Source organism: Pelecanus crispus, chromosome 9 (genome assembly GCF_030463565.1).
Source record: "Pelecanus crispus isolate bPelCri1 chromosome 9, bPelCri1.pri, whole genome shotgun sequence".
NCBI classification, from domain to species: Eukaryota; Metazoa; Chordata; class Aves; order Pelecaniformes; family Pelecanidae; genus Pelecanus; species Pelecanus crispus.
Genome location: NC_134651.1, coordinates 18020408 through 18044018, shown reverse-complemented (window position 1 = coordinate 18044018; position 23611 = coordinate 18020408). Strand labels below are relative to the sequence as shown.

The 23611-nt window shown below is 37.3% G+C and overlaps 1 protein-coding gene across 1 annotated transcript in view; it reads right to left on the bottom strand.

Annotated features, from left to right (window-relative positions):
• The window catches only part of SLC9A9 (solute carrier family 9 member A9), a 215758-nt gene that overhangs the window by 45127 nt on the left and 147020 nt on the right, over positions 1-23611 (bottom strand). Inside the window, exons 13-15 of the mRNA XM_075717165.1 lie at positions 15947-15995; positions 10909-10916; positions 10352-10429 (exon numbers count right to left, since the gene is read on the bottom strand). Of these exons, the coding sequence (XP_075573280.1) occupies positions 10352-10429; positions 10909-10916; positions 15947-15995 (135 nt within the window). The remainder of the gene's footprint in view (positions 1-10351; positions 10430-10908; positions 10917-15946; positions 15996-23611) is intronic.

Sequence of the window (23611 nt, the reverse complement as noted above, 5' to 3'; positions counted from 1 at the left end):
CATCAGACCAAAATACTTATTCTATTCCTTCATGTAATTAAGTATGCATTTCCTAATCTTTTGTGAAAGTATTTCTTGCTTTTTGAAGTAGCAGCTCCAGGACATTGAACCCACAAAATTCTGGTATTATTTTCATGATCTTTTAGGTGAACTATATACACTTTGTCAAAGTTATTATTTTACAATCTATCATTATTCCTCTTCCTCTGCGCACCTATATGACCAATTGTGACCAAGCCACAAAGGAAGCATCTGAAAATGTTCTGTGCTGCCACCTATTCCTCTACTGTTCACCTTTAGGAATGGATTCTTTTTCTAAAAGTGGAAATAACAAAGTTCATAAAATAATTGTGCTGTCCCATTCTGTAACAGACCAAACCCTCTAAGTCATAACATCTTCCTATGCCCCTCTGTCACTAAGAATGGAGTAACAGGTTTCATTGTTATGCTTGTATCAGAGTAGTAGAACTGGTGCCGTGATTGGAACTGTGGCTCATTTTCTTTATCTGTACGTCAAACTGGACTCTATTTATGACAACTAGATGCATACTGATAAAGTTCTAAAAATACTGTCAGCAAAATTTCTTCAGCTTCTGGGCCTGTAGGAGAAGATTATGTAAATCTGAATGCTGTATTTACTATGAGTAACTAAGTAGATCACACTGTGCAAAGAAGGTCAGGATGATAATTCTGTAAAATAGCCTTCACTGAGAAGCCCACAAACATGTTCAGCTGGAAGGAATGGTGCTAGCTTTACAGAAAAAACCCCTCTGCTAGGATGACTTGAGTCTACAGAAATCAAGAGGTTCCTGAGTTCTAGGTCTATATTTATGAAAAATAAAAGGGCACAGCCTGGATTTTTAGAAGTGCTCTGCTGATTTTTTAGGCATCTAAATGAAGAGACTGTGTTCCTATGGACACTATACTCTGACTTCCATTGTACTTGAAGCTTGTAGTGTAGTGTAAGATGAAAGGCAGCCTTCGTCTCCCCTGTTTGGGACTTCATGATCTGCTGCAATACCTCATGCAAACTTGTAGTCAGCCCTAAATCAGGATTTTCATTCTTCCGATTTATCCTCTCCACCTTCTCTTAGCATCCCCTTGAGGAGAAGTGCTGAATTACGAACTGGTACTAATACTGGTTGATTCACAATATATTTGAATGCATGATGATGCACATGTTCTAGCGAATCAGGCACCTATTTCAATACCAGAAAATAGAAAATGGCTCTTCAGTTTCTCTGCTGCCACGAATTGCATTATTTTGAATCACTGATTGCCAGAGTGTTCTTAAAATTAGAGGCAAACAATTTTTTTTCCCTCCCTCACACATTTGCACGTTTGCCTCAGCCTTATTGGTGGTTCTGTGTTAGAGTGTGCTGAAGTAGTTTAACTCAACTCAAAACTATCATAGCCAACACAAACTAAGGATACCAACAGTGCTTTTTCCAGAGCAACCACCTAAAATGGGAAGAATGCCAATATACAGACTAAGCTTCCAAATAAGACCTGTATTGAGGGCCTCGTCCACACCCACTGAAGGCACTGGAACATGTTAGTGACTTTAAGAGTTTTGCAGACAGATATTAGCTTTCCGTAAAAGAGTTCAATTAAAGAATACTTCCTAATGGAAAATCATTAACGTGCCCTTTGGCATTCCTGGTAATAACCTTAATCATACTGAATTCCTTTAGTCTTACAGTTTTTACAAGAATACCACTGGAATTTAACATTAATAACAGACCCTCACTAGAAGTATTACCAGTTTCTTGCTTAGGCGATGTTATAATTAGCAATATCTTGCTGTGACAATTGCTGCTGTAAAAGAAGTACCATTTATAGATCGTATTAGATATGCAGCATGTGCTGCATGCACGTTCAAGCATGCTGACATGTGCTAGGTGACTGGAAAGGCAACAGTGAAAGATATATATGCAGAAGAACATTTAAAAATGCTTTACATATAATGCAAAGTAACTTTTTGCACACACAGGGCTGTAAATGAAATAATAAGAGACTTGAAAGAAGGTTTTAAGTTATGCTTGATTAAATCTGTGTTATAAGCTTCTGGTACTCTTATATCATACTTAGGTCTCCTGGGTGCTGTTAAGTATTGTCGGCCAACAAACTATAATTTCATGCTTGAGTGGACTAATACAAGCCTAGGCTTCTGCTTCTTTGTACATTCAGACTACAGCATGCTGTAATAATAAAGTGAGGAGGGGAGGAAAAAATAAAGCAAAATAAAAAATTGTCACATGGAATAATAATTAATACTTATCAGTAAAATCAGATACTAAGATGGCTTGAGCTATAGTTTGTGGAGGTCAATCAACTGTGAGTCTATTTACTTCACTAGGCTTTAGATCAACTCCTTCAAGTTCTGTCTTTTGATTTGACAGGTACTGTAACACACAGCTATGTAGGTAGAAGTAAGCTGCAGAACTGGATGGTGTCTTTGTAAATGTAGCAATTTTTCTAGTTGTGTCTATTGTCCATGCCGGAACAGATGGCTCTTGGTTGATAGCTATTAATATAGCACCTCTGTATAAACTACACCTATTAGAGGAATTCTCTATACTTCTGTCTTGGTAGCATATGTGCTGAATTTCTCTTATGCTGAAGCGTAAATCTTGACGCTGTCTAGTTTTAACATGCTACAGCTGTATATGGTGGCTTCATACAGCTGAAAATAAAATTAAGAGAAAAAATGAAAACAGATCGGTAAGCTGGATTGCCTGACTGAGGCCTTGGTTGTATGAAGTGCTACGTGCTCTTGGTGGGACTTGTAAGCCTCCAACCTAAACGATTCTATGATTCTATGATTGGTCTGCTGAATAGCTTCAGAAATGGCCCTTGGTAAATCTGGGAGGAATGGCTCAGGTATTTCAGCTCTCAGGTGTAGTGCAAAGGTTCCTCAGGTCAGGGGGACTGACTACTCACTCACAAGCAGAGATGAAGCACGTAGTGGTGCTTTGTAGAGAAAGAGGCTTCAAGGGGCTTCTTTAACATCAGCTGCTAAAACATACTGCAGGAATTAGTCATACCCAGTCAAAATTTTTCAGATGTGTTAGCTCTGTGTCTAAAGTGTAGGTTTGCTGAAATAAAAAAAGACAGGTTGAAGCAGCACTGCAGACAGAAGCTTTACCTGTTTCCTGCTCCTTTCCCCTTTACTCCCCTGGCTCTGGCAAACCATGTGGAAGGCACATTAACAGCCTCTGCTGAGAGCCTTGCAAAAGCCAGATTTCTTAGGGCTCCAGAGGCTCCAGTTCCACTTCTCTACTCTTTTGTCAACTTTCTGACCTACTTGGTGGGCTGCCAGACTCCTATGCAGTTGATGAGTCTTGGAAACATTTCAGAAATACTAAAAAAAAAAAAAAGAGAGTGAGTTTTGACTTTTAAAATGAGCTTTGGAGTTGTTTTGTACTGGAAAGATTATCATGTTATATTTCTTCTATGAACAATTTTATTTTTAAATTTTAGAACATCTTGTGGGATGAGGATTGTAGTTTCTAGCTATTGCAGATTTTAATATATTTTTACATGAAAGAAAGTGACATAGTTGCATAAAGAACCATGCATTTATATTAGGACCACTGGGGTCTGTGAAACAGTCTTTATATTCAGTTGTGGTCCTTGTTATCAGAAATTGAGAGAACCCCTTGAACAGCACAAACAAAAGGTATGCTACGTCAAGTGAGCTATGATGTTAAATAGAAAAGCTGGTGATTCCACACTGAGTTGTCTAGAATAAGCTGTAGGCCAGGTTCTGCCTTAGATACAATGCAAAACTCTTACAAAAATCAATGACTATTTGACGCAAAGAACAGAAAATAGAACCTGGCCCAGCATGTCTCCGACGGATGACAACAAGGATTCGATAACAGCTTAAAAATGGTGGGTGTTTTTTTGTTTTTTTGTTGGTTTTTTTTTTACTTTACTGTGAATCTCTTTTCACATTAAAGCACTTCCCTTTTTCTCAGATTGCAATAATAATGACATGCTCTCCTTCTCCACTTGTCCCATGCCTGCACTGTTTAACCATTATTTTGAACATTGACTTTTTAAAAATCCCATAAAGTTTCCCCCACGTCTCTTTATTTCTTCCTTTAAAGGCAAAAGCACTGCGTACTACTGTGAAGGCTTCAAGAAATCAAGAAATTTGATATAATGGCTTTGCTACAAGTGGAGTAAAGCCTTTGGCAAAAAAAAAGTCATCTTCCAGAATGACTTGTTTTTTTGTATTATTTTATATAAGAGAGAAAATCAGACTATGAAAAAGAATCTGATCTTTCTATTGTCTTCCCTTGTCAGTTCCTCTCCTCCCTACCTTCATCTTTTTTTTTTTCACTTTTTTTTTCCCCTGGTTTTAAACATGTAAATAGATCTTTCTGCAATATGCTGCATCTTAGTGCCAGGATGAAAAATCTAAACAGTAAAACTTTAAAACTTGATCTCCTTTTGATTATATTTCGTGGAACCAAAATTCCTGCAGCTCCCTTCTTCCTTCAGGATCATGGTGGGGAAAGGGTGGGTTGAAAGATTTACATTTTGCAATCAAAATGTCAAGAAACTATCAAAACCAATGTTTCCATATGTGTCTCTGCAATGGAAGGGTGAAGAGGATCATATGTCAAATATTGTACAAGAACCAGAGATTTTTCATTTAACACTTTGTATTTAACTTTGCATTCATACCTGTTATTTAACTCACGTTTAGTAATTTTTTTCTTGTAAAAATACCTGGACATGAATGAGATTTTCAAAGAATTGACATGAGAGAAACTTTACAAATGAGAATGATTTTACTTGCATATTCAGCATGGAATTGTTTAAGAACTACTTATCAAGGTTTTCTTTCTGTGAATGGAGGACAAACTGAGGTCACTTATTATTCTGGTTAATCATTAGCCATGTTTATTTATTAGGTTAAGTTGCAGAGTTTCAACAATCTTGCGTCCTTGGAAAGGGTCAAGATATAGCACCAAATCAGATATACTGATTATCTGTGCTGTAAAAAGAACAATGAGTTTTTCTAGATCATGTGCTTGAAAAATGTATTGTTGGAATGAGTTTTGAACCAAGTTCAGGCAATTGTTGCTAATAATAAAATACCTTCTGGGGACCCTCTATCGCTCAAGTTTGCAGTGTTTGAGAAAGTCTTATGATACAGTCAGCTGCTCTTGTGTCACGTTCATGTTATGATATCCACTATAATCCATTTACTAGGATTTGTGCTGTCCTCTCAGCTTTTATTATGATCTGCTTGTAACACCTGCAAAACTGATTTTTGTGCTCCATTGGCATATCTATGCTATGATGTCTACCTTTCCTGCTAGCCAATTCTACATTACTGTTTGTGTGGTACCCGAATTTGCTTACATTGCATTATCTGATGCTTCTTTGATTCATAATTAGACTAAAGTCTCTCTGAGTTAAGATTGTCTTTCATTTCTTTCAAAACTGTCTAGCAAAATGAGGTTCTGGTCCAAAACTAGGACAACGTGTGCTATTTTTCTGTTGTCACCGAAGTGATAAAGAATACCAAATCAGAATATTAGTAATTAAGAAAGAAACCTTTCCTTCTCCAGCAGGTAAAAGAAAATGGTGTGCACATGCATGCTTACAGCCTCTTGTCTTTTCCTTCCAAAGATGTCTGTCTCTGATATGAGAGAGGCAAGTCATCCCAATAGGAAAATTCAGCTGAAGACCAGAAAATGCTGAATTTTTCTTTGATTGTTTGTTCACCCTGGAATGCACTTTTGCTTTTAGTAGCTTTTCCATTTTCTCACAGGCACAGAATAGTACTTATCTTACTTCATAGGCAGCCATTATGTCTGGTTTATCCATGTACAGAGAACAGGAGAACTAAAATGATAGGTGCCCTGATAAGTTAAGGAGGATAAACTTTTGAAGTGTACAAATAATGCAATTCCTTTTGGCTGATTGATTTCAGGTAAGTGCAAAGGACACAAACAAGCTTTTTTTTAAACTGAAATGAATGCATCTGAATGACGGATAACTGCAGATCAAGTAGAAACGCTTTTAGAAGTTGCTTTATGGAGAATTGGCTCACTCTGTCCCAGACTCCTGCTTCTATTCAGCATAGCTGAATGTTAGTTCCTCAGACTGAAAAGAAATCTGTAAAGAAGGAGAAAGCTCTCCTCCTCCTACTCTATTCGTGGCAGTGTGCACATGAGCCACTCGAAAAGCAAAGCTCTGTGCAAGTTAGCTACATTGCTATTTGGTAGCTTGGAGCAGTATCAAGGATGAATTAGGCCTGTCATTGCAACACTTGTAATACCCATATGAGCCAGCTAACAACAATCGTCGTATCTCTCACCCCTCACAAGTGCCCGAGGTAGGCAGCATTAGGGCTCTGGTCATGTTGGTTAGTCTTGGAGGTCCACATCACATGCAATCTCACCCTCACCCCATTGCCAGAAAAAAAATGGACTTGGCTGCAGATGGGCCCAAGGCCTGTGTCTTGCAATTTAACGCTTATTAAGTATTCAAAGAAACTTACCGTGCATTTGAAGTCTGCGTCCCTCTTCCTTCCCTTCTGGCTTTCTTCTATTGTAATCTTGCATATGTTTTCCTGTTACGCAGTAACTATTTTTTTCTCAATGCAAGTTTCAGTGTGTACTATTAAAGTACATATCCTGCAACATAACGTAGGCTTCTCCTTATGAAGATGGTGAGCAATTATGGATGGAAACATCTTAGCACATGCATTATGCTCTCTTTTTTCATCTTCAGTTTCAGTTATGTTTACACTTTCGTGTTTTAGTGCAGCAATCCCAAATCCTTGCTTCTCCTCTCAGTATACAGCATGAGAAGCCAGGAAAACAGTGTAGTCATCTTCCTGACTGATGCTACAGAACAGCCAGCAAGAGCGAAAATGCCCCCACATGAGGAAGTGAGAATTATATGAATACATATAGAGAAAGAAGCTTTAGTGGACAAAAAGCCTTGTATAAGATCATGTTAAACCAGAAACGATTGCAGGAGTTTAGTCTAAAGTAGCTGGAAAAACAGGTGAAGATTGCTTGCAAGACACTTAATATATTAATTTTATCTTCATTTTTAGCAGTAGATTGTAACTGGGAATACAGGCCTATGTAGAGGAGGAATTCTAACTCTAGTCAGGTACACAATGTCTTGGGACTAGGCAGGCAAAACCCAGGGATACTTGCTGGCATAAGCAAGTAAAGAGGTTTGGGGCTGAGAAGAGTTAAAAGCAAATTGCTACTAGCTGGGAGCAAAGTTACAGTTTTGTTGTGGGATGCTCTGGAATGGGACGACTTTGCTCACCATTTGATAGAATCTCTGCCCTTATATATGCAGGACAAAATTTCCGCCTACTTACTCATTTGTTAGCTGAACTTGGCTACATCTGCCTTGAAAAAACACAAAAAACAATATAAAGCCATGTATATAGTGCTGGATTATAGATCTTGGGTTTCTTCCCTGATGAATTGTTGCATTTGTTTATTCCCTCACTTGTCCACTAGCCTGAAGTAGGATATTACAGCTTCAAATGGTAATGCATTGTAAGCTGTACAAACAAAGAAGTTGAAATAAATTCACTGGAATTTACCCACTGTCAGGTACCAAGTATTTTGTTTTGCATTTTCCTTGTTTAAATTATTGACATGAAAATTCAAGAGGATACCTCTAAGCATTTAAATGATCCGTTCTTCATTTTTATTATTCCAATATTAACATTTAGCCTAGATTTTAGAGAACGGTATGTTTTTCTTAGGTGTCAATACCTGATTCAAAGATACTTGCTTAAAGATTTCAGTTTTTGGTTTTTTTTTAATAGTTCTAGCCTAGCGTGGCACGTTGCCATTGCCTAAGACCACTGAAGTAAGAGGAAATCATTCATAAGGACAGCAAGGAATAGCACAACTTTTTGATTTCCTCAGTGATATTTCCTCCCTCTTGCTTTTCCCTTGTGAAAAAAGAGATGTTATTGCCAGAAGAGTGGGTAGATTTGTGTAATGCCTAAGAGCAAATGTCAAACTATAGAAATGTCAGAGTCTTGTATGCTTTCAAAGTATATAACCAGATAGATTATTATTTTGCTGCATCTTTTCTTTGAAAACTTTATATTGCATAATTCTCTATGCAATCTTGTATTGGGCACGAATACTGTGCTACATGACAATTGCTTCTAAACTTAGCAGCACAGTTTTGTAACATTAGACAGGGAAAACCAAAAGAAAGTTTGGGTGGATAATTTCTCCCTGAGAAGAATGTCTTTCAGAAATAGTCATACCAAAGAAATGCTCAGAGCTGTGAGTCATAGCATTAGTGGATTCAACCATTATTCTGTGCAGGTATATGGTCATACATTTTCAGGCTTAGTAAAATGTAGAGGTATTATTTGCAATAAAGATATATTTTAGGATAATGGCAGGGCTATAATCTCTGAAAATCTGAATTCTAAAGAAAGATTATGACTTGACTGGAAGAGAGATTGACACTTATGAATAAATTTGTTCTTTTTAAGAACATTTTTTAAGTGTCACTTAAAATGTTTTCTTGAAATGCAAAAGATGTGGAAACCAGACTTTCTAGAATAAAGCCTCAGACACCCATATTCAAGATCTCTACCATACAGATAACCTCTGAGAAGTGGTGCTTCCGGTGCATTCTACAGACCTTTCATTTTGCATGTACTGTTGTCTGACTCTTTCGTATTGATTTCTCTATCCCTTCTGCCTCTGTCCCTTGTTTTCTAGCTATACCCTTGTTGTCTTTTTTTCATGTCTTTTTTTAACTCATGCCTCTGTCCTGTTCTTGACTTCCACATTGTTTTGCTTTCTCTTTTTTTTTTTTTCCAGAGCAATTCCCATCCCCTGCCCCCGCCTTCCCCCCGCCCCCCATCTGTTCCTTCTGACTTACAGTTTCTAAGATATATCACAACCACAGGCTATTCCTTCTGAAAAAGAAATGGGACTGGGTGATAGTTAAAGCCAGTTATGCCGGTACTCAGCATTAACATTTAAACATATTTTCCCCCTTTATACAGCATTCGCCTACTATTTCTAAGGATTCTTGAAGAATTATCCTAGGGAAACATTTTAATGTTAAGTGCTTTTTGGCCCTTAAAACTGCTCTGGTAGATGAATTAGGGCAACATATTCATTTTTAACCAAAAAGATGTTTTTTCCATCAAAAATCTCTTTGAACGATAAATTCACTTGAACTCTTTAAGGAAGCTGTATTCCCAAAGAGTTACATTTCATTGGCTGAAATATTTCAGCCTAGTTTGCTGCAACTGGTACCAGAAAAACATACATGTAGCCTAGATGTTAATCTTTACTGAGTAGCGCAGGGTAATGGACCAATAGATGTGCTATTGAATAATGGAGACTACTGGTAGAGCTTTGCCTGTTCAGCTGCTGAGCCAGTATGCATGGAAATAAGCAGACGGGCTATTCATTGTATATCTCTGTTACAGGCTTAGGGCATGATTGTTATTGTGGGATCTCACTGATAGCTATGCAAAGCCTTTGCAGAGTCAGTTTAAAATGGCAATAAATTAGAATGGTAGCTTTTACCATCTTTGCACAGGCATTAGTGACAGCATGGGTGTCAAAGAGTGTATGTTCTACCTTGGGTTCAGGAGGATGTTCTTTTTAAGAATATTTAAAAAAAAAAAAAAAAATCACTTAAATGTTTTCTTGAAATGCAAAAGACATGGAAACCAGACTTCCTAGAATGAAGCATCAGACGCCCATATTTCAAGATCTCTACCATACATGCCTCAATAGGAATGGGAATAGAAACACAAACGCTCAGGAATCCAGGGAATAGGAAGTATGAGCTCCAGGGAAGTCCTGGGAGCTACATCTTCACAATGGGTGCGTCTTTCTCTGTAAGAGGTGTGGGTAAACCAGTGTTGTCTTATTTATACTTTCTCTTGGGTAGCTACTGCTTTCTAAATATGCAGGCAGGCAGCAGACATTAGGCTGCTTCGGTCTCCAGCCTCCCGGTTTCTCAAACGCAGAATTTAGACCCTATCTGATTAATAATTGGATTAGATTTATCCTGGAATTTAAAATGTTTAATATTTTTAAACCTATTGTCTATACACTACTGTAGGGCAGAGCTTCTTAGCTTGTTCTCATTCCTCATAGCATCAGTTAGGAATGTGCTACCACTGCACTGCCCAGCTTTCTTTGAACTTTCAAAATTTCTTCTCCTTACTAAACATGTTAAAATAAATTATGCTTTTGTTTTTGCTTTTGAAAGTATAATAATTTTTTGATTCTTAAATATTTTGAAGGTGCCAGTTGTAATGTAACTATCATCTATGGTTTATAACAGAAAAGGATACTTGTGGTCAAAGCCATACCATATTCTGAACAGCCATGCACTCTCAGCTTTGGTTGTATTTTTATCCAAGTTAGATGCACTCTGCAAAATAAACAAATGAATAAAGTGAAAAGCATTTTTATAACACAAATAAAACATGGAGTTCCAATATTAAAAATACATGCCAACCGAATTACAATTAACTGCACTTTTTTTTTTTTTTAAGAGCTTGTTTGGCACACAAATGTCATCTCTGTGAATCAGTTCAGGAGCAAACTGGCTCATATAGCACATTTCTCATTGCTGTATACTCATTGGAAGAGTGCAGCATTTACTTTTATTAATGATTCCAATTTAATTAAGCAGCTGAGAAGCACTATATTCTGAGATCAATAAAATGATATTTCGATTTAATTGCCATTGTGGGATTCCTCCAGTTTACTCCTACAAGATTAGATGCTATTTGTGTATGTCTAACAAAATGTCATTCCCAAAGGGATCGTGATATTCTAATAATTATGATGCTACTTTCCTTTCTGTGTTTCTTTACAAGTGGAGAGGAACACGAATCAACAAGACTCAAAATGCTGCTTTCCATTCTGCAAGCTAATTCTGGGACATGCTGCACAGGTAGACTGTCCTTTTACTCAGGGGTGTAATTTGGAATAATACATTAGAAACAGTAATCTGTACAAAGACAGCTAGTTTGGTTGTACTCTGGGCATCACATCAGTACTAGCAGAAGAATTAGTGGCAGGATGGAATTAGGAATGGGATTGCCAGTTCTCTAAGGATACTTCATTATTGTCTTCTTTGTGTTTTGCTGCAAGTTAGATTATTTTTTAATGGGAATATTTTTTGTTATGCATTTTTAAACCAATTTTTCTAATATTTTTACACTTTAATAATATATTAAAAATAAATTTCGTATTATAAATTAACATAAATGTAAATTGGCTGATGATAATAATGGCAATGGTCTAATCCTCAGAACTGTAGGGTCTAGTTCCAAGCCAACCTGTATATGGCAACTTTCACGTTGATTTCACTGAGTTTTGAATAAGGATATATGGAGACAGAAACCATTATGGTAGCTGTCATGATTTTGCTAATGTCAAAGGTGGTCCCAGTGAACTTATAAATGCACCAAATAGGCTGAATATTATTCTTGGGATCTGTTTCCTTGTTACTGAATTGAGTATTTTAGCAACTCCAGCTAGCAGCTGGGGAGGCTGGAGGGGGGAAGAAGATGGTACTAATCCCTAACCAAGCAGCAGAACACTCTTCTAAGCCCTTAATATCTAATAGTGCATTTTGGCAAGATAGATACAGATTGGGAAAAGGGTTGAAACATTTAAGCAGGAAGTGGGATGGCAGGTAAGGTCTATGTTAGGTCAGAACAAGAAGAACACTGAAAGAAAGAGGTTGAAGGACTAGGGTGGACAGGTATAGAGATGAGAAAGAGAAGGACAGGCATGGAAATAGACATATCGTGGAGTGGGCTGCAGCAAGCAGCCAATGAGTGCAGTGCAGAGGAAGGCTAGTTAAAAGCAGAGAGCTCTGTACATGGCCTGCGTGTCCTTGGTTTGACTACTAATGTTTCCAGAAGCCATAGTGTTATTGGTTAATTCCTCTTTCCAAACTCATTGTATAACTAGCTTCCTCTTGCATTCATGTTCCCATATGAAAGCAGTGGACAAAAAAGTCTACACCAGAGTGTAATTGTCCCAGAATTTGCTAGTCCTGCTTTTATTTCTTGCACTAATGTTTATTGCTGCTTTGCTCCACACCTACTCTGGTGGCCTGTAATGTCTGGCTCATTTGAGCTGTATGAGTTTGACATGTGTTGCACCTTCTTCTTTTTGTATATGAAATATGTGTTGTGTTATCACCTTTTGCATTAATGGGAATCTGGGTAGTTCTCTGTAGTGCAGCTCCTGCAAAAACAGTACAGTCAAGGGATGTCAGGAGATGTTGGTGTGAATGCTTTTGGGCTATTGCAGATCCTTGGATCCTATGATCTTACAAAGTAAGTTTTCATTTTCCCTACAGTTCAGAGAGGTAGAAGTACGGGCGACACTCCACCACCTCTTCTGGGCAATAGTCTTCTCTCTGGGATGTGAGAAAGCCAGTGTTTCTCATCTCTTACTTGGGAATTACCCATATGGAGATTATTCTCAGTAGTCACTTGCAATAAATTCACCAACCCGCTAGCAGATGCAACTGATGGGGAAAGTATAAATAATCTCCTTATTATACTAATAAAGACATAGGGATGGTTAAATAAACTATGAACATTAGTTTGACAGAGATGATATTGATAGGTGTTTTGCAGGCTATTTAGCTTTCTCCTGAGATCAATACTACATATACAACATTTTTCCAAAATGCTTGTAGAAAATACATTCTTACACTGTCTCAATAGAGATTAACGTAGCTGAATTTCTGAGATAGATAAACCATCTGAATAAAATATGCTATTTATCTTTGTTTATGGGAAATTAGTTAAAAAGCCCACTGCCATAAAAGCTTTTGCATTATTTTTAATAGATCAACTTTGTAACTCTGCTTAGTGATTATGTATCTTGCATTCTGCTTATCAGCGTTTGCTTTTGGTGTTATACTCTAAATGTGTGTGATATTCAGCAAACTGCTTTTGTTTATTTTTACATATTATTTTCTATACAATAACATATATTATCTGTAGTATGCATTATGTAATTCAGTTCTTTCTGAACTGATTTATGACCGTCCATCAATAAATAAATGGATATGAATATGAGGCTATTATTTCTTCTGTTTACATTTACGTTGTGATAATGATTTGATGATAAACACATTTAAGGAAAGGCAAGGCAAGGAAGAACTGACACAAAGAAACTGAGAGATGCTTTTGATGGATAAGGTCATGGTATGGTGAAGTCCAGACGCTAATTATACATTAAAAGGCTCTACACCTTTTGCTTGGGAAGGTGCCCTGGGTTCCAGGTCTTACAAGTTGAACTGGAGTTTGCTGCTAGCCGACTGCCAAAAGTACTGGCTGAGCCAGTCTGGAATCGAGCAGTAAGCATAATCGCAGGTCCAGAAACAACCATATCCATGGATGTCTTGACTAAATAAATCGAATTCCTTCAGAGAAGAGAAAATTGAATTTGGGCAAGGGAAGGGAAGGAAAGAAGGGAAAGGAAAAGAGTTATGCAGCCATATAGCTGCTATTGCCTCTGATGTAGTACTCATGAGGTGGAAGTCATTTAAGGCTTTTTCTGCCCCTAAAAAATCCAGGTCTGATTACAGATATGGATTGAGAGGTTCCCACAGGAAGATACCCTGTGTCCTGGTAGTTAGAGTGGTCACAGGAGATAGACTCAAATCTCCACAGCACACCTTGTGGCTTCCCCATTCTGGCTGAGTACTCTCGCTGAGAAGGGAGGAGCCTAGAGGCTTGTTTTCCACTAATTTTGCTGTCTTTTAAACAATTTATTCTTGAGAAGATATTCACTTCTTATTTCTTGTGCAATTCCCCTGAAGCTCCAATTAACGGAACTGAGAGTTGGCACATAGTTTAAAGTTCATCTGGGTGAGATTTTTACCTGGCAGTGGGAGATACTGGCACTTGATACATTATTTGTCCAGGGATATATGCAAGAAAAACAACTGCTTTCATCGGAAGACAGACTAACATAGGAAGAAAATTAAAAGTAGGTAAACTAAATAAAAAGAGAAGTACAGGGAAAGAAAAAAGATAACAAAGGAGAATAGGAATGAGAGAGATGAGATGAAAGAGAAAATTAAAAGAAATAACCTGATATAACTTGAATAAATGTGATAGGTACTGAGTTAAAACAAAGAGGGCTACAGAGAATGCAACAGAGGTCTGAATTAGTAAAAGATTGAGATTTCAAATAAAAAAAAGTCAGACAAATGAAAATAGAATACCATAGGGGGCGGGGGGAGAATAATCAGAGCAGCAAAACTATCTTGCAAGGTAAAATTTACTATTATAAGTAATGCTGACTTGGACATGATAGGGCATGAAAGGTGTTATATTTATTTGCACCTTCTGTGTTGTATTGTTGAGTTTTGTCAAGAGAGATAGGTGTTAATTCACAGGGCACAGTTGGGACACTGAATGTGTTACTGTTTTTCATAAACATGATTATTTTCCTTTTTAATAAATGAAGGAGAAAATTAGATGCCTATTGACTTCTGAATAAATCAGGTTTCCACAAAACATGCATTCAGTCAATTTTATACTGCATTCAGCATTCTCTGATCTTTGATAATTCATGAGTGCTGCAAAGCAGAAAATTTCCGAAATGATATATCTTTAAAATCCAATCAAGAATAGATTAAGATTAAGGTTCTCTGTCCTGGCCTTGGTCAGAATTTGGGCAGAGGCATTGCAAGAATTCCTACCAAGATGCTTAGGAGAGTGATATTAGTGATCAGTTCCCTCAGATGCAGAATAAATCAGTATCTTGGCATGGTGCAATGGTGTGTTATGCTAGCCCTTTTAATAGCAACAGAGTTGTAAAAGTAAGGATATGGTCAGATATGAATAATATTCTTTTTCCTTTTTTTCAAAGAAACATTAGGACAGTTAGGCACCTGAATCCCATTCAGTTTCAATGAAAGTTGAGACCCTAAAATGCCTTCAGATATGTGCAAATGCATATATGTTGAGAATACTCAGTACGTAAGATATATTAAAATTCTGCCTAATTATATCTTTAATGCATTTTCAAGTGAATAGAGTATCTTATTGATGTCTTGCCCTAACTTATTTTCTGCATTTATATCATTGTTGGGTGATTTCAATTTCAGTTCCAGCTGTGCAGTCTGAAAGAGTGCAAGGGATGGTATTACCTAGAAACAGGAACACAGTATTAGGTGCTTTTTGCTTTGGCAACTTGTCAACTGTAGTCTTGCTTCTCCCTAGTCCTACTGCTGTTCCGCTTACCACGCTGAAGTACATGTTATGTCTCTGTGTATTGACTCTCTATAGATTTCTACTGTTGTTGGAGGCAGTGCTGCATCTGAAACAATGCCATACATGTATGACAAAAAAGGGAGGGTGACAGATGAACAGCTGCAGCTTGTTAAATAGCCTCCTTTAGTTTAAAGTTTTCAAGTTCACTATGTACTTAGGTTTCCATGTGAAAAATAACTGAAAAATATTTTCAGAAACTTGACCTACTAGAATTGAACATTACGCATTCTCCTTTTTTTATTCCAGGGAATTAAAAATTGTTCTGAGATGTCTCATTTCCATAAATGCAGCATTTGGAAGGTGATAAATATTTGGATTTATCAAGGCAATAGTTTTATTATTTTGTTTATTAGACCTCTCAGGGTATCTTCGCATTTATTTATAATTTTCTTCAAAACTCTGTAACATTTTTAGTTACAAAATTTTCATGAGTGCCCATTGAAAAATATATATATCTCCTCTCTTTGTACCCTGTACAGTAAAGATACTTTGCAGCTCCTTTTTATTTTCAACCTGCCTGTTTTAAACATTTTCAGCTCTAACACTACTTTTGACAAACATGATCTGTCAACAACTGAGCAGTTTTTAATACATGCATGCTGATGTATGTCTAAAATCCTGACGTACCTGGCTTGCAGCTTCTGCTTTCAGATCTTCATCTGGATCTACGCCAACTCTGTTAAACCCAAACACAAAGACATATGGTAATGGTTTGATGTATATTAGAGAGCTTTGAGGGTAGAAATTTTTCTCTTGTGCCACTCATTTCCTACTAGGTGAGAAATGCATAAAGAGCTGGCAAAACATTAAGATCACTTTTTAAATCAAGGAAGTTCCTAATAAGTTTTTAGGAAACTTGAGATTCTTTTTAACTGCAACTCATAACACCTGAGATTAGATCTTTACCCTGGCTCTGATCCATATCTGGGGAGACACAATCAAGTCATTAACCTGTGCTGTGAAATCCTTAATTACTGGCAGAAGAGAGGTGTTGAAGAGGAACTGGAGTTAGAGAGGTACGTGGGGGATAGGACCGCAGGACTCTGGTGTTTCTTGACTGTGCTGTGTTATGGATAGCTTGTAGTGTTTGGAAAGGGCTTTACTTGGTGCACAAGGTACACGGAAGCAAACCGGAGAGGAGAGGAGATTGCAGCAGGTGATGTGCAAGATGATGAGAGTCTGGGTGGGATTTTACTAATATGGGCAGGAAAAAAAAATATAATTGGCTGTTAAAACCAATGTGGTGGAAGAATTGACGTATTCTGAATGTGGCTGATACTCCGAACTGAGGAGAAATGCAACTGAGAAATGTTATGAGTTGAATGACAGAGGCTTGTGTCGATGTTCACACCAAGAAAGGAAGGAGAGCAGTGAGGGATGATGAATAATGAACCTTCTTATCACTGGAATCTGAAGTCCACAGCTAGGGTGACCAACAGCCCTCAAATGCCTCACAAGCGCCCCCATGTTATCAGGTGCACCAAGCTGATACAGAATTTACTGATGTAAATAAAATGTACTCTTTCACTATATGCTCATTTAAGGCCACTTTACTGTTTTTCTGACAGTCATCCTTCTTAAGTATATTTTTGCTTTTAGTAATAACACATCAAAATAAAATTTAAAATAATATTTAATATTAACAATTGCATATCTCAGCATTCTTTCCTGTAAATATTATGCACACACTCTTATTCAGTCAGAGACAATGACAGGAACTATATGCAAAACAGATGCTTTTTATATGTAAATACTGGAATGGAAGAGAAAAAAAGACATTTGTTTCTATCATAGCTCTTGAGCTTCAACAAATCTGAGTCCTTCAGGAATAAATATTTCTATCTTTTTATTAAAAATAACGACCCGGGTGCTGACTCACAAGGAGACAGAATAAATAGCTGTTTCCTTCCCTTTTTTTTGTCCTGTTGTCCTTTAAATTGCTAGAAAAAGCTGCTGGTGGCACTAACCTATTCATTAGTTTGGAGTAAAGCAAGTTAGGTATCTTCCATTTCATTAAAATGGAAACATTTACATGGGAAAAGAAAAAGAAACATTGCATGGAGGTTTAACCATCTGTCTGACATTGGATTTGTTATTGTCATGTACAGACAGTGGTATCTAGGGCCTTATCTGTGCTTGGCATTGTAAAATTAAGCAGTGTGAGACAGCCCTGCACTGCAGAGTGTACAGCGTTAACGACAGCGGGATGTGAAGGCTGAAACAATGGCACAAATGCAGGTGTGATGGTCCCAAACTCATAAACCAGGTCAGAATCAGAAAGAGAATTCTGGTCTCCTAAATGCAATTACATGCCCTGTTTATTAGACTATGCTTATTCGCTGGATGTGTTCACTGACAACACTACTTGGCCAATACAGAAATACACCAGCAGTACAATAGTTAAGGGTCTGCACAGTTCTGGAAATAAAAGAATTCAAAGCATTTACGCATGATAGGTGCAGCTGAAAGGCTATAGCACAAACATCCCCACACTCTCTTCTCCTTAATGAGCTTGACTTGACCTCAAAGAATCAGTCTCCTGGGACAGAAGTAATTTAGCCTGTATGCAGTTCTGAACTTACTGGAGTTGAGAAACTGCCAGTTCTGACTGATTGTGTGTGTTGGAGTTGGGATGCATTTATTATAGAATGAGCTAAGACAACAGAAAACATTTCACCTGGGACTAAAAGGACTGTAATAGCAAATGTGAAAAAGGGTAGGCAATGGGGCCAATAGGAACCAGAATTTCTGGCTGTAATATTGTTTCAGTAACAGTGATATAACTACTAACTAATCACATTGACAACAGGAATCCAGTGGCATAGAAAAAAAATGGATTTACAGAGTTTCGCACAATTTGTGGTGTGCTTAAGCTTCGCTACACATATAATTTCTAATCCTTATAGTTACAGAGATAGCTAGCTATGTTGCCATCTTTATTCTGCAGACAATAGATTATTATAATATGGCACATATGAAGATACTCACATGAAATCTTAACAGGAGTATTCTATTTAAAGCCAGAAAAAAACCCAGCAATAAATATCTAATAAAATCACACTACTTAGATTTTTCACATATGAAAAAGAAAAGAAGGGTTCTATGCCACATGAATGCCACAGAGCCACAGCTGATGCTTTCCTTTTGTCTGGTCTCTACTATCGTTTAAAACACAGGGTCAGATGTTATTGTTATTTTCCTCATGAAAATATTTCCTCATGAAAATCTTGCTACTGGAAAGCAGGGTGGATAGCACAATCTTACCTATCAATTTAATGTCCCTTGGGAAAAGGACCAGATCATTCTTTGCATTCTATGGGAGAGTTGTTTAATGCATTAAAATAGCAATATATTTTTGTAATAATTTGATAACTAGCAATTTTATGAAGTATGCACTAAGCAGACTCAGGTCAGTCAGTTCTGAAATTGAGACTAACTATTTCATATCCAAACATAGGCTCGGGAGCCTAACATCAGGCATCTAGCATTGAAAATCATGGTCTGCTATAATTAACTGATATACTTGACATGAACTAGAATGCTATTTTTACTTTACAAATGCTGAAAAAACAAAGCATAACAAATTATATGAGACTAGAATGCTATTTTTACTTTGCAAATGCTGAAAAAACAAAGCATAACAAATTATATGAGACAGTCAACTAAAATTAAGCACAGCTATGCACTTCAAGTTTCCATCCTTGACTTCCTCAAAAGACCTCCTAGATCTAATGCTATTGCCACTAGAATTTGCAAACTTAAAATTCATATAAATTACTATGAAGGGGCGTCTAAGAAATATGGTGGTGTTAACGTTTGCACAAACATCTTTCCCCATTTGACCTTCTCAGTTTTCCATTTCTGTGAGAAGATTTAATGGATGGTCAGAAAAATATTTTCTTAGTATTTTTCCTCCTTTCTTGCTGTCAACTTTTTCCTCTTTTCTTCTGTTACCTTGTTTTACTTCTTGCAGTCTCCCTTTTCTGTCCTTCTGTCCCACTTTCCTGGTTGCTCTCTATTCCTTGTTAATTTCTTCTTGGCTCTTCTAAATATTGTATGCTTTTATTTCTGCCTTTGTTTTTTTGTGTCTTTTTATTCTATACATTAAACATTTAGGATGACTTCTCTTCCATAAAAACAAATACAATGACTTTTTAATCAGATCTATATTGCAGCGGAGTTTATCTACTCCATGTATTTAGATAGCCTTTAGTAATGTCTTAGATTCAAATGACCTAGGTATGAAGGAATTAAAAATCCTGAAAGCTGTTCCATGGTGTTCTTTTTTCTTTGGGTCTGTTTTTTTTTGGGGTGGAGTGGTGGTGGTGGGGTGTTTTTATGTTTTTAAGTAATGGCTGGCTCAAAACCTGGATTCAGAGATTGTTCAAAGATGCTATATTCAAAATCTGGACGTGAAGCTTGTGACTTCAGCCAGTCTCCAGCAATTATGCCTAAGCATTGCTGGGAACTGTGCATTAGTCTGCAGAAGTACCCTTTACAGTTGACAGTATTTAAATCCCCGTGTGCTATCAAGTGCATCATTTTTTTAGCAACAGTCAGAATGCATTTGTCACTGAATACAAAGCAGTCGATAACATCTTTTCTTATGTGGTTTGAAATGAAAATGGATGGAAAGATAAATCCCAAATTGTCAGGGGAACCAGTAGTTAGAACTACAAAACTAATCCATAGGAATACCGAGTAGTAAATCACTATTCAGGCATTGCAAACTTTTAATTCCCTCACTTCAAATCACCACAAAGTCAACACCGTAGGATAAAATCTCTGCTTTCTACAGTGAAGCCACAGAAAAACATAGAGACCCATGTCTTCATGAGGATCTAGGCATGCAGAGCAGAACTTTTAGTGTCTATACTTACAAGTGTGATTCTCAGCCCTCCCTCGCTTTAGGTGCCAGAAAGTCTGTAAATAGAGACATTTTTCTGAAATCTGAATTCTAATTACTGAAATTCTACTTCTGGGCCTGCATAGGCTTTCTGTATTTGCAGAATGGAGGCTGGTTCATGCCAGTTGAATCTTCCTTGCAGTCCCACCTAGTCTGGTTTGCACCTACCATATACTCACACTGGTTAGCTGTGCTCCAGATGAAGCAGCCAGGACTGCTTTTATTAGAAAACATGTCCTGAGAGTGTGTACTTGATTCCATCCCCTTTTTATTTAATGACTGATCAATTTGTGTGTCCTGCAAAGAATGGGGAGCCTGGTTTCATCAGTCACCTCAAACTGAGGTGATTCCACACCACACCTCTCAGAAGTGCCATAAATACTGGCCTGAGAATGATATGGGTGGTGGCACTATCTACTGTCCTGCTGGTACTGTCCTGTTGTACCAAATATCTTTCAACTTCAAGCACCAATGAAGCCCCAAGACACAGTGGTTTAGATGTGCATTTCATGCAGCTAATGATTTAATGAACAAAACAGCAGGCTTGGGAAAGTTCACAAGAGAAATGTCTCCTAATGTAACAATCTTCCCTGATCTAAGTGCATGATGCTGAACGGGTGCCTCATGAAACATGACATTACAGAGCTGTCAGATAATGGTCAGAATTAGCCATGTCCCTTCTACTTCCTTTTCTAGATCAGTGAGGAAACAAAGGCAATTCAAGAGGTAAAAAGTCAGCCATCTCTTTCTGTTTCTGGCCTCATACTATAAAATGGGGATAATACTACTTCCTCCACCCCATTGCTCATCTGTTTTGCGTATTTAGCTTCTAAGTGCACATCCTTCATTATGTTTGTACAAAATCTAGCTTAGCAGAGCTATGGTTTTGTTTAGAGCCCTAGGAATGCTGCTGTAAAATAATTAATAACAATATTGGCTTCTTTGTTTGTCAAAGGTTTAACTGGAAGAACCCACCTTCTCAGTGCAATTGCCTCAGCCTTCCACTGGCTGTCTCATTGTAACTAAAACAGTCTTTAACCCTCAGCTTGTATCTCAAAAACTGCACATACCACAAAGGGTTTTTTGAGTAAGTGATTTATAACCCAATTTTCAAACACGGCCATTAAACAGCATTTGCAACAGGAGTCTTGAATATTTTTGCATGAATAAATCTGAAGCTTGTAGCTATCCATCATCAGCATCTTGCATTCAGTACAGAATTATTAACTGTAAAGACTAGAAACATGAGCAAAATCCAAAAAAGATTGTTTCACCATCTCTAATAAATCATTACAATTGAAATTAAAAAACCTTCAGGATAAATAATGATTGCTCAGGCCATTATTCTTGTCTATGTGACAGTAAGTGTGATGTGTATTCCTAACAAACTGACACATAAAATCTGCTTTTGCTCCTAGATTGCTATATTGCTGCTACATATTGCTATTGCTGTGCACTGATGCTGTCAAAAATATCTGCTTTTTTATAGTACAATATTTTGATTGACATAAACCCAATGGAGAATTATGGCATGAGTACAGATCTTCAAAGTTCAGCTCAAGCTGATTTCGTTAATAAATGAGAACACTTTAATTTAAGTTTAAGGCAAGAATAATCACTTGTGTCTCACAGCAGAAAGAACAAATCAGTTTAATTTCATGCTGAGAAGGATTAAAATATATTATCAGGTAAACAATGCTTCCTAAATGGTTATGACAGCTGTTCATCATGTGGCTAATGCTTTCCATCTTATACACACAACATACTGAAACAGAACAAAGAGTATGATTTTAAACCTGTAGAATCATGTGAGTAAGGAAGAAGTGTTGCAATAGTTTGACTTCTGAACTTGTAATTTCATAAAACTGGTAAGATAATTTTTTGGGAAATGCTACTGCAAAACATTAGTCCTACAGTCAAGGTCTATGGACCATTTTTGGTGGACATATGGAGAACTACTTGGTTGCAGAGCTGGCAATTAAATTAAATTAAATTGATAACTGTATAAATGCCTTCCAAGTAAAGAGGGGCTGCGACACATGAAGATAATGTGTAAATGCAAATAGAATATAAGGTTGAAGAAGGAACTGTAGTGCTCTATAAAAGATCCAGAGGTTATAGTCTCTAGATGTGATCTTAAGTATCAAAAAGATTGTGAAATTGTGGATAATGTCACTGCATAAAATTTTACCAATCATTTCCCTACAGCTGTGCAGCTGTGTGAAGTAAAATGCTAAAACTTCAAAATAGATGAGGGCTTACATTTACATTTGCATCATGCACTTATGCAGATTGTAACTAGAACGATGAACTAGATATTTAGATATCTGGTATCTGATTCTCTATTCTGTTAATCCTATTTTATCTCGTTATTGGGGGGTGTGTGTGCTAAAATAGCTTGGTCACTTTGAAGTAACAAGGTGCATCTGTATGGCAGAGCACAGTATCGGATGTCTTACAATCATGACAGCATGGCACTCCAGCTGAGGGGTTCTGAGAAGCAGTGATTTACGTCCCTATAATGCTTCTGCCACAGGCAGTAGGTTATGAATGTCATTGTGCTATGTGAATATACCTGTAGTGAGGAATCAGGCCTCTTGCTTAAAAATATGAATGAAAGTCGACTGAAATGAGCATCATTAAACTTCCATGGAATTTTTAGAAATGATCATTTGTAGTAGTATCGGTGCATGTGAATAGAATAAAATCAGTGTGAAGGTTGTCAGCAACCAAAATAATGTGAACTTCTGTGTGGTAACAAGGTAAGAACTGAGACTTGTTTTCAGATTTAAGGAAAGTCTATTGTAGTAGATTCTCAGTCTAGAATAAGAGGTGTTTGTTATACACTACGTTATGACACACAGGCTTGCTACACCAAAGATTACCAAATCTAGCTGGATGGGAAATGCCAGTTGTGTGTTTATGTCCAGAGACACAGTAATTACATGAATTACATTGAATTTCATGTTAAATTGGAAAAATAGCAGCTACTGACTCTACCAAATGCACTCTGCACACTTACTTTGCTCTAATGGCATACTACTTATAGCTAACTAAGCAGATCTAACTTGCAGCACATTGCTGCAAGTCACTTCAGGACTTTTTCATATTTAGGCAGTGGGTTGCATGTGATTCCCATTTTAAAGCTTGATTCTGAAAAATGTAGGGCAAGACCATTTTACATTTGTGTGTATATGAACATGTGTGCAGTCTTGAGGGATCCAAACTCAGAGTTGCTTCCTGCCTCTGATACTGAGTGCGTGAGATATTTGATTTCTGTGCTTTCTCTAGAACCGTTTTCTTGAACTTCACAAGAGTTGCCCAATTAAATATCTTCAGTGTGTGGCCCACAGACAGCTAGTGAAAGCCACGGACCCTTGGCAGCG